This window comes from Frankliniella occidentalis, unplaced genomic scaffold (genome assembly GCF_000697945.3).
Source record: "Frankliniella occidentalis isolate FOCC.00 unplaced genomic scaffold, Focc_3.1 Scaffold98, whole genome shotgun sequence".
Lineage (NCBI taxonomy): Eukaryota > Metazoa > Arthropoda > Insecta > Thysanoptera > Thripidae > Frankliniella > Frankliniella occidentalis.
The window spans coordinates 487,135-497,599 of record NW_026267227.1 but is presented as its reverse complement, the minus strand read 5'-3'; the positions used below and the strand labels follow the sequence as shown (position 1 = coordinate 497,599).

At 47.8% G+C, this 10,465-nt stretch overlaps 4 protein-coding genes across 4 annotated transcripts in view; 2 read left to right on the top strand and 2 right to left on the bottom strand.

The window, feature by feature from the left end:
• The window catches only part of LOC113211954 (chymotrypsin-like elastase family member 2A), a 17,974-nt gene extending 15,465 nt beyond the window's left edge, over positions 1 to 2,509 (bottom strand). The window contains exons 1-6 of the mRNA XM_052269661.1: positions 2,315 to 2,509; positions 1,803 to 2,048; positions 1,434 to 1,484; positions 973 to 1,115; positions 551 to 642; positions 3 to 103 (exon numbers count right to left, since the gene is read on the bottom strand). Of these exons, the coding sequence (XP_052125621.1) occupies positions 3 to 103; positions 551 to 642; positions 973 to 1,115; positions 1,434 to 1,484; positions 1,803 to 2,048; positions 2,315 to 2,381 (700 nt within the window). The 5' untranslated portion in view covers positions 2,382 to 2,509. The remainder of the gene's footprint in view (positions 1 to 2; positions 104 to 550; positions 643 to 972; positions 1,116 to 1,433; positions 1,485 to 1,802; positions 2,049 to 2,314) is intronic.
• Positions 2,510 to 3,353: 844 nt separating this feature from the next.
• LOC113211973 (protein YIPF2) lies at positions 3,354 to 4,859 on the top strand. The gene is made up of 2 exons (XM_026430534.2): positions 3,354 to 4,107; positions 4,283 to 4,859. Exons 1-2 carry the CDS (start codon positions 3,607 to 3,609, stop codon positions 4,637 to 4,639), a joined length of 858 nt encoding a protein of 285 aa, XP_026286319.1. The 5' UTR covers positions 3,354 to 3,606; the 3' UTR covers positions 4,640 to 4,859.
• On the bottom strand, positions 4,712 to 6,507 carry LOC113211974 (ragulator complex protein LAMTOR1). The gene is made up of 5 exons (XM_026430535.2): positions 6,339 to 6,507; positions 6,046 to 6,122; positions 5,879 to 5,968; positions 5,587 to 5,788; positions 4,712 to 5,501 (listed from the first exon to the last, which is right to left on the bottom strand). The coding sequence occupies exons 1-5, from the start codon at positions 6,381 to 6,383 to the stop codon at positions 5,409 to 5,411; spliced, it is 507 nt and encodes a 168-aa protein (XP_026286320.1). The 5' UTR covers positions 6,384 to 6,507; the 3' UTR covers positions 4,712 to 5,408.
• Positions 6,508 to 6,569: 62 nt separating this feature from the next.
• On the top strand, positions 6,570 to 8,748 carry LOC113211972 (cellular tumor antigen p53). The gene is made up of 7 exons (XM_026430533.2): positions 6,570 to 6,753; positions 6,898 to 6,958; positions 7,024 to 7,269; positions 7,346 to 7,547; positions 7,640 to 7,847; positions 7,942 to 8,137; positions 8,221 to 8,748. The coding sequence occupies exons 1-7, from the start codon at positions 6,692 to 6,694 to the stop codon at positions 8,383 to 8,385; spliced, it is 1,140 nt and encodes a 379-aa protein (XP_026286318.1). The 5' UTR covers positions 6,570 to 6,691; the 3' UTR covers positions 8,386 to 8,748.
• Positions 8,749 to 10,465: the final 1,717 nt, after the last annotated feature.

Genomic DNA, 10,465 nt, shown 5'->3' with positions numbered 1-10,465 from the left:
GCTGTGGCTGGGCGGCGCCATGTTGATGGCGTTGATGAACTCGCCGAACGTGAACGGGTTCTCCAGCCGCAGGAGGATCAAGTCGTAGCGCGGGTAGTCATCTCTGTTGAGCGTAAAAAAAGCGTTTCTTAATTATACAACAACAAAAAAACTTCGAGAGATGTGAAAATTTTAAATTTACATGGCTCTGTAGCCTACTCAAATTACGATATTTTAACAAGGACTCACTGGAAACGACCGCCTAGCATTAACAATTAAATATTTTTTGTTTTGGTCTGCGTTGTCCTGTGATAGAAATACCACTTGTGGCTCATGGCACCCCCTGGCTCAAGTAGCCCCACCCTCTCTTACTCACGACCCATAAAGGACCTGATGATCAAATACTATTTTTTTAATAAAATGTATTGGGTACTATACAAGGGCAGTTTTCTACTATCTGCAACTCCAAGTCTAAAGGAAGGTTCTTTGAGAATATATATAAAGGCCCCAAAGGCTTTCAATTGCGCCCCCCTCCCCCTTCCCCCCCATATCGTGTGTGGGCCGCTCGTACGTGGAAGAGGGCGCCTCGTGCCAGACGACCTCGACGACCTTCTGCGTGGGAGTCTGGCCACCCGGCCAGATGAAGCTCTCGCCGGCCCGCACCTGACGACATCAAAGTGATGATAACCCCCAGGCAAACACACGTTCACAAACACTAAAATAGAAAGGCTTGGACAGTGAGCACAAAAAAAGGGGGGAGAGGGGTGAGTGGGTGGACTGCTCTGTGGGGCCGTTGAGAAACCGCGTCGACAATGGGGTGGTCCAAATATTATGGGGTACCAAAAGGATCAGGAACATCATTGGATGTATACCATGGGGTCACATTGGACTCTAATGACCGTCATGATTCTCTCGGGACCACATAATATTTGGACCCCCCTCCCCCCTCATTGTCCTCGTGATTTCCGAACATGCTTTCTACTCGCTACTCACCACGAGGTACTCGCCCGGCTGCGTCTCGGCACACTGCGCCACGCCCAGCACCCACTGGGGCGCCAGCAGCACCCCGCCGCACGAGTGGCGCGTCTGGCAGCTGCCGCAGATCCTCTGCACGGCCACGAGGAACGGGTACGCGCCTGGGAACCGAAAGGGATTAAGGTCGCGGGGCCGTGGTGGCGTGATATTATAGTCCACCACCAACTCTCAAAGCGAAGAAATAAGGCGTCAATGTCGTGCACGACAGCACAAATTAGAATGAGTCATTCCGACTTATGGTTTCGACGGAGGAAAGGGAGCAAGAAATGAGGAAAAGCGCGGTCCGGAGCCCCTTGAGGCGCCCGAGTGCGAAGTCGGCCCGGCCGCCGAGCAGCTGCGCTCGCCGGGGTGCCTATCCGCCCTCCGCAGGGCGCGCGGCAAGGCAACCGCCGTCCCTTCCTGGAGAAGACCGTCGTCACCTTGCTTCGTCGGCGTCCTGCTGGTGACGCTGGACTTGAGCACGGCGCCGTCTGTGGGCACACAAGCAGCGCCCCCCGTCAGCGAGGGCGGGTGGGTGGCAGTGGCAAGGCTCGCCCGATAAGGGGGACGTTCACAAATTACGTCGCCGAAAATGTTTTCGTTGCCTCGGCAACTCCGGGGCGTTTCTGGGCCATGACTTCGTGCTTTCGTTTTGCCGAGCTCGTCTCGTGTAGATTAATCGCAAGCTCTCAAATGCACTTATTACCAGCCGCAGAGGTCCGTAAACAAACAGGTCCGGTAAACAAACGTAAACAAACAGCAATAATTTGTGTACCAACCCCGCCACGCCTGCGGTGGGCTGACCCTACCTGGAGCGCTGTCGCTGTCGGGCCGGCTGTCCCTGTCCGACGCCGCGGTCACGCCCTGCCCCGCTCCGCCCACCGTCGCGGCCGCGAGCGCCAGCCCGCTCCTGCCCAGGTCGGGCCCGCCGCCGGACGTGGTGTCCTCCCCGCCCGCCGGCCTGCGCCCACCCGCCGTGCTCGCCGTCCTGTGCGGCTTGGTCTTCTTCTTGTCGGCGGACGAGGCCAGGCCCTTGGCGGCGGGGGCCGGGTGCGCTGCGGGGAGCGAGGACGCCGTCAGGGTGGAGGTTTTGGTGGTGGGCCCCGCCCCGGCCCCGGCCCCGGCCTGGTGGCTCGTCGCGACGACGGCGGCGGCTGTGGGCGCTGCCCCCAGGGCTGCCGCCCCTCTAGCAGCGGGGGCGGGCGTCTTCTTCGCGGCCGCGACCACGTCTGCAACGAGGGAGCGAGTCACCACGGCCTGGACCGGGGCCGGAGGCTGGCCGGGGTCGGGCCACGCGGCGGCCTCAAGTCCACCAACTCACCGGCCACCTGCGCCCCCAGCGCCGCGCACAGGACCATGAGCGGAACCAGGTAGCCGAGCGGCCGCATGTCGTCCTGGGCTGGGCCGTGTGCCCGCGGGCCCGCGCCTCCGCCTGGGGCGTGGCGGCGGGACGGGGGACGGGGGACGGGGGCGGCGCGGGGGGCGGGTGCACGGCGGCCGGGCGCGAGGGGCCTTGGAGGGCCGGCGGCCGAGCAGCGGCCGCGGGGGCCGCGGGGTGGGGCGGCACCCCGAGCACCCCGCTCTCCCACAACTCCTCCGCCCCCTTCCCCCCCTCGAGTTCCCGACCATTAAACGCGCCCTCATGACTCTCGTACTCCGTGACGTGGTACCCGGTCGGCCACAACGCCGTGGGTGTGGGGGGCGGACGTTGGCGACCGCCCGCGTAAACCGTCAGGTGTGGCAGCTGCCAGTTGCCACCAGTGCACCGAGTGCAGCTGCAACACCAGCTGAAAATCATCATCGGAAAAAAAAAGAAAGAATAAAAGTCGCACTTATGCGATGCGCACGAGAGACTCGATTCGCCCGTCCGTTCCGTACCTTTCCGATCCCCTTCGAACCAATTCACCAATTAAGTTGAATGCCGCAACATCGCAGCGTTATATCGCAAAGATCGCCTTCGGCAGCTTATCGGCCTTATCGGATATAACTAGCCCCTGGCTTTGTTCTTTATTATTGTTGTTCCATTATTTAATCAATTCTTAAGTTTCACTGCATTTTCTTTTTCTTTTTTGACATCTCATTGCCCTCATTCTCTTCCGATTTCTGATTCCGGTGATATTTCTGTCGATTTTGAAATTTTGAAAAGTGGCGGTCTTAGCAGACGACGTAAAAATATCGTCAATTTTACCAAATGTAGAAAGACTAAAAATCTGCATGTGCGAGAGGTGATTTCGACTGAGGGACGTATATTTCTTCATTTTGGAAGATTCCATCTACTCTTCCGTAGGGAATAGATTTGCAGAGAAGCTCAGAATTTGTATGAAAATGGTCGAGAATTATACGTTTCTTCATCTGTGTGTAATGTTGGTGTTGTCAGACTGACAGGCCTCTTTAACTTTGACAACACCACAAGATTTGTTGTTTGTTGTGACTTCTCCGCTCTCTGTGCCGTGATGTGATCGATAAAGGGCACAATTCTCTGATAATTCTGCTTCTTACCTCCAAAGAATCGCATAATTAACGTGTTTCAGCTGAGATATTGATGAAAACTAGAACAATCGCAGTTTCATAACCTCAACTTTCCTGATAGTTGCACCAACTGCAGTAGAAGACATGGATCGCCATCTCGACTTTCAAGACATTCCCCACGGGACGATGCAGACGTCCGCTTTACTAGATATTGAGTCTGACTCTGAAATGACATCCAGCCAAACAAAGATGACAGAAAATCCTTTAGAAGAAAGTATTGGAGCATCTAGTCAGAAAACTCAGTTTTGGTCATTCGGTTTCTTTCAAAACCTCTTTGACGTAGACACTGATCAAGTTTTGAGTCGTCTCTATGGAGCAGTTGTCCCATATCCCAAGAGTTTCTTACAGCATCATGTCAACGGGAAGCCAGACTTGTATGGTCCATTTTGGATTTGTACAACCTTAGTTTTTTCAATTGCCATAAGTGGAAATCTTGCCAACTATCTACAAGCTGCTGGGGATGTAGACTATCATTGGAAATATGACTTTCATGCTGTGACATTTTCTGCCACTGCTATATATAGTTATGCGTGGATCGTACCCCTTGGCCTATGGGGCGTGCTCCAATGGATGGTTCCAGAAGAGGTAATTTTTTGTTACATTTAAATAATGTTAATTCCGGCAAATATGACAACCTCTTTTAACGATTTTGAGCTTTCCAAAATGGGAACTGTCTCATATTCTGTATTGTCATACACGCTGGAAACGAGAGGTTTTCTGTACCTAACAGTACTTAAAATGACTTTCTTCCGTTTTGCAGCATCGCCTCTCCTTCCTTGATCTGCTGTGCCTCTATGGATACTCACTGACAATCTACATCCCTGTGTCAGTATTTTGGGTGATTCAACTATCATGGCTTCAATGGCTCCTAGCATTGACTGGGGCTAGTCTTTCTGCTACTGTCTTAGTCACCTCAATTTGGCCAGCTGTTTCTCAAATACAGACGCAACGTTATGTAGTTTTAGGTGTTGTTCTGGTGCTACATGTAGTTTTGGCAGCAGGATTTATGTTATACTTTTTCCATGCATCTCCTGTAAGTGAGAAAACTGTTGCAGAAACAGTTACCTCAGTCCTAGTGAACAATTCATCAAAAAGCAATAGCACAGTTAGTGTGTAGAAATTATTTTAACTTTCCTTTCTGAAACCTGTATTCCATTGATAAAATTTGATTCTAGGATATTAAAGAAAATTTTAGATTTGACATCCACTTTTATTACTTCCATTTTAATATTGCCAGTTATGTAAACCTTTCAACTACTGTGGTTGGAAAATTGATTAAAATACTTTAACACAATTATTGTAAAATTGAAATGAAATACATATGATTAAGTATTTTACAGCTTGAAACCATTAAGGGAAAAATCAAATTCTTTCTTACAAAAACAAACTGTCAACCCCTTGAAAATGCTAAATTTTACACAGCCAGCAGCCCCTGCCTAACTAAATGTCATATTTTTTGCTAGTGTACATTTTAAACCTAATAAATGAGACATCTTGTTAAACTAAAAGATGTAACAATCAAAATTTGTCTTAAGATTAAAAAAGTTTCTGCAATGGGGAAAAGACTTCAAGAAAAATAAGATACGTACCCTATGTTTTTCAAATAGTAAGAAGTAACATTAGTCAGTCATGTGGAATGGAGACCATGTGGTAAATATCCCACCAGAACCCACATTCTATTCATCCTAAAAATATCACATATGAGTATGACTGATTACTAACATTATTTACACCAGTGGCAGAATTGATGGCCTGATCTTTCTTTATAAAATATATATGTAAATATAAATGACTTTAGTAATTGAAGTAGAGAAACAACACTTCTAAATCCATAAACATTACTGAACAAAGGAACACAACATAATTTTCAGAAATCACTCAGGAAGTCAAGGGATTCTGAATGGGACAACCAGATCCTCTTTATGCTCCACTTTCAGTTCATCTAGGGCCATGTTAGCATGGAGAACTGTTGTTGATATCTAGTTGTAAGACAGGAACAAGAGTAAATTAATTAAAACACATTTAATGGCATAAAGCAATTTGTTAATAACTTGAATAACTCACCAAGTCCATATCAGCATAGCTGAGAGGCAGAGCTGCAAGTACCTTCTCTGGCATTGGGATATCAACAAGTAAAGATGGTGAGCTCAAATTCCAACGTTGACCTGATCCTTGCATAAGTCGCTGTTGATATTGTTTTGTGCGCTCTTTATACTCATGTTGCTCTAAATTATGAGAATCTAACGCAGCAACATCAATAACATTACTGAAAAACAAATTGAAGATATGCTTAAATTAAGGCCAACACATCAAGAAGAAATATTAAAAAGTACAAATGAGAGTAGCGTCTCCTTACGTGGCTGTTTCTTGCAATATCCTGCTCAATGCGGACTGTTCATCAGTTTTTTTAGGCACAGAATTAGGGTACCGAGAAATGAAGTCATCACTGTGAAACATTGAATAATATACATTAGTAACTAAATGCATTAGAGAAATGAAGTGCCGAACAAGATTATTGCTTACCTGTTGGCTCTCTGAGCTGGAGTGTTGTTGCTGACTGGGTCCACCAGTAAGTGAGTTCTTTCACTAGCATCTCCGCCCTGCCAGTATGAAAAACAGGCATCAAACTTGTGCAAAATTACGTCAAAATAAATCAAGGAACAATGAAAAGGGTTCTTCAAAAACGTCCTGAACTAGTAACGCTGAGAAAAGACACTAGACACAGCGTTCTTGCTGACGCCCAGTGAAATCCTAACCCTAAGTAGGCTCCAGTCGACATGACGAGACAATATTTGCAACAATACATGGACTCCTACCTGTGATGCGCTATCCTCCTTACAGCTGCCCCAACAGCACCCCATTGCTCAGGAATTCGACTATGGCATATAAAAGACACGAAAATACAGGCTACTGACGGTCTAAACAATAGCGGATATCAGATTGACAACTGATCTGCTGTGAATAAAGAGGTATTATGTTAGTGCAAATAAAGCCGGCCTGCCTTGAGTGTGAAATGCGAATAGCGTCAGCGCCTTCTCCTTGCTCTCGCCAACCAAAACCTAACGACAACAGCTGAAAGGGTTAAAAGTTACCAGGGGGACCCCAGGCCCGCTAGGGAAGGCGTTTGTTCTAGGGTCCTACGGTGCTAGGCTGTAGGCTGGCCGCAACAATGTCGTCACAAGAGTCCCAAGTGTCCGAAATTTTCAGTCAGGAGACTTTTCAAGAATTATGGTGAGTGTTTTGGGCCCTCTGTTTGTATAGTGTGTGGTATCCTGTCAGGTCCCATTCCATTCCATGGGACATGGACAAACCACTTGTTGCAATGGGATTTTATTTTTGGTTTGTTTTACCTGACATTTATCCATTTATCTCTAGGAATGCAGTACAAGGAGAAGTGGAGCACCCTTGTGATACCCTTGAAGAGTTGAAGAATGAGGTCAGTCCCCCTAACTGCCTATTTCTAACACTAAGACACATGACATTGTATTCAAATTTTTACAGATGTGTCGGGATTACGTTACTGTAAGCAATGAGACCAGGCCTTTGCCATTGCCGAAGGTTGAGCCTGAATCTGAAGTTTATCCGAGTTGTGATTCTGCCTCTACAACTCTTCCCCCACCTGAGCCTGAAGAAACGATTGCCAGTACTTGTTTGAGTAGTGCCACTGGAACTCTTCCACCAACAGATAATTTTCTTGGATCATTTTCCTTTTCTATCCAAGTCGGGAATAAGTCGCAATATTTCAAGGTATTTATTCTTGAGCCGTGGCCACAACTATCTACTCTATATTTCTTTAAATCTCACTTGATTCATGCTTTCACAGTTTTCTCCAACTTTAAACAAGATATTTGTGAAACCAGATAAAGTTATCCCATTCAAAGTTATGTGGAGCATTCCAACCCCTATTCATGCCAGTCAAACCTATTTCATACGTGCAGTGTTAGTCTTCAGTGATGCAAATCGTTTTCAAGAAGCAGTGAAGCGATGTGTGGTTCACAGAGATAGAGATTTTAGCTGGAACAAAGGTCAGTTTTTGTATTTTGACATAAGGAACGATCCCATCCATTTAATTAAAACTATTGGTGTATGAATGTAATAAAATTCCTTTCTAATGCAGGCTGTGAAGAAATCAGCGACCATGTCATAATGAGTCTAAATGAAAACTCAAAGTACTGTCTGAACGATTCTTCAGAGAGGAGAAGTGTTGTAGTGCCCCTCCAACAGCATGAGGGTATGGCGTACAGCCTCATAAACTATAAGTTTATGTGCCTCACTTCCTGCAGTCGCTCTGATATGGACATAATTTTTACCTTGGAGAATGAAAGGTACCTTCTTTTTTCAAATACACATACTATTGTATCTATCTATTCCCCAATTTATTTTATTCAATTTTCTGTTGTTTTTTTCTTATGTTTTTAGAGGTAATGTGCTAGGAAGAAGTAAATTAGGCGTAAAAATTTGTATGGTCCCTGAACGGGATCATAAAAATGAAGAGAGGAAAATTGTGCCTGAAGGGAAGAGTGGAAAGAGAAAGAGGAAAATATTAGCAGAGCCAGAAACAACAATTGTCAAGAAAGAAATGGTCAATCCATCTTCTTCATCATGCAATTTCTTGGTAATGGACGATGATAACATAGGCAAATAAGTTCTTGCCTTACTCTTTTTTCAATAAAAACAAGTATTTTTCTGTTCAAATAGGTTGTGGCAGCTTCACCAGAGGAAGCAATACAAACAAAGGACCTATTACAAAAATTCAATGTCTATCAAGAGGCATTGAAAGGTAGAGCTCCTGTAAAGAAAATAATTGAAAATGTGCCTTTACCCTTATATGATCCTAGTAATTCTGATCTAAATGGTGTATAAATTAGAATAATTTGTGTTTTTAATTGATAAAAAAATCCTGAATGTATCAGAATATAACTGTTACAGCCTCTGTCAACATGCATTTGACAATAATTTTTATGTTTTGTTTTAGATGTTGCATGCCCTATTTATTTCCATATTATTTTGTACTGATTTTGTTGGTCAATCATTGCTTTTACGGCAACCCTTTGTACTTAAACATTCGTAAAATAAGGCAATCAGATTCAAATTGATTATCTCTGTTGTAAAATCACATTATACACAAAAATGTAGCCCTTTTGCCAAGGCTCTTATTTTTATGTATGGAGGCAACCCTGTTTACCTGTACCATGCAATGGTCTAATAAACCAGTTGTTGCTCACAGCCACCTGAGTCTCAGTTGACAGGCTTCGCCTTGTTCCTTCATCTTCTCACCTTTTGACCAATATTTTGTGGTCCAACATCTTCATTGTCATGATCAAGAACCAGAACATCACACTTATTTTATTCTTTTGAACTCTAAGCTCCAATCAGTATTGGATGTCCGTCCAGGCCCAGGCACCAATCCCTGGAGTGAGGTACCCTTGGCTCTCTGGGATGTGACCATGGTTAAAAACATGGTCCGTAACCAACAGATGACAAATTTAAACTGAAGAGCTGAAAGATTTTGGCGCCGGGTTCCCCCAAAACGCCTGTCGTTCCCCGGATAGGCAATCCCAAACGACACGCGTGTGTGAGAGAGTTGCGGTAGCCTACCCACAAGGCGCTTTGCGTGCAGACTCGATATTGAACCATGTCACGTCGAACTGACCAAATATTTAGACGACGATTTTTTTTCTGGCTACACTCATTTAAAATTGAGTCGATTTGTGGTGCCCGCCGGTTGTGCGAGGCTTTTGCCGCGCAGGTTGGAGCCGGCAGTTGGCACAACCAAGCTACCAAGCTGTATTCGGGTGAAAAGAAATGGCAAAGCCGGCGTGAGAGTGAAGAGGGGGTGAAGGCTGGGCGGTCGAGCCCACGCGTGGAAAAGGTGAGCCGGTCAAGCAGTCATTTCTGATTGGCCGATGTTTAGAATTTGAACTCGAACGAGATCCTCTCAGGTAGGCCGTCGTCGGTGTCGGTCGGGCTGGGTCTCGAGTCCTCCGACCTCCTCTGGGCCCCCCTATCGCTGAGCTGCGCGCTCGCCCGCCGCGGCAGCACACGACACAACGGCCGATTTTGGGCCCTATTTTCTTGTTTCAACTCGTGACGAGTCTGTATATTTTGGGATTTGTCACCGTGCCCGTCGTGACAGTACTCCGCACTTGGACAGCTGATAGTACAGCAGCTCCCCCGGGGCGAGCGCACAACGGAACTCGGCCCGCGATAGGTTGCACGGCCCACCGGACGGTCGTCGATCGGCGAGTTGACGAGAGTTCGACAAGATCACCCCGGGTGGCCATTCGCGCACTGGAACTCCGCGCCTGCACAACTGGGAGGTTGAGTACATCGGTGAACTCTGAGGCTGGGGGCGGGGACGCTTCGGTGTGCCAAAATGAAGCTTAATGTAGCGCGACTTGGGTATGGTGCCCCCGATCTCGAATTTCAACCGAACGTGCCTCGTTTGAAAGATAATTTTCTCTGCCTCGCGGATTGGCCACGTTCCGTCCAAATCCGAGCTATGGAGCCATACCCGAGTCGTGACAAAACATGAATTCTGGGACACCCTATTAGGTGAGCAGCAGCACCCCCGAGAGTGTGTCGAAACGACAGCAGAACGTCGACGTCTCTGCCGAAGACAGTCTCGGAAGAGTAGGAAGGCGCTCGCCGTGACGATAAGGGCTGTCGTCGTGTTCGACGCGGGGCTGGACAGTGCTGAGATACTGAACCGGTCGCCGTGCGCTGAGTGCCCCTCGCGCCGCCCGCGCCCGGCTGGGCTGGCCGGAGGAGGGCCGTCAGTGTCAGCCGAGCTGTTCGTTCGTCAGTCCAGCGCCATGAGGTCCTCCTGGAGCTCCGCCGGCGCCGCCCTGGGCCTGCTCGTGCTCGCGCGCGCCGCCGCCGCCCTGGCCCTGCCCGCCGAGGACCGCCGCCCCCGCGGCCTGGACGACGGCGACGAAGGCGC

Excerpts from the sequence above, each read along its gene's own strand:
- LOC113211973 (XM_026430534.2), top strand. The coding sequence starts at position 3,607 with ATGGATCGCCATCTCGACTTTCAAGACATTCCCCACGGGACGATGCAG. Across the intron at positions 4,108-4,282 it reads AATGGATGGTTCCAGAAGAG|CATCGCCTCTCCTTCCTTGA; the intron begins GTAATTTTTTGT and ends TCCGTTTTGCAG.
- LOC113211974 (XM_026430535.2), bottom strand. The coding sequence starts at position 6,383 with ATGGGGTGCTGTTGGGGCAGCTGTAAGGAGGATAGCGCATCACAG. Across the intron at positions 6,123-6,338 it reads AGGAGGATAGCGCATCACAG|GGCGGAGATGCTAGTGAAAG; the intron begins GTAGGAGTCCAT and ends TCATACTGGCAG. Across the intron at positions 5,502-5,586 it reads GCTATGCTGATATGGACTTG|ATATCAACAACAGTTCTCCA; the intron begins GTGAGTTATTCA and ends TCTTACAACTAG.
- LOC113211972 (XM_026430533.2), top strand. The coding sequence starts at position 6,692 with ATGTCGTCACAAGAGTCCCAAGTGTCCGAAATTTTCAGTCAGGAGACT. Across the intron at positions 6,959-7,023 it reads TTGAAGAGTTGAAGAATGAG|ATGTGTCGGGATTACGTTAC; the intron begins GTCAGTCCCCCT and ends AAATTTTTACAG. Across the intron at positions 7,848-7,941 it reads TTTACCTTGGAGAATGAAAG|AGGTAATGTGCTAGGAAGAA; the intron begins GTACCTTCTTTT and ends TTATGTTTTTAG.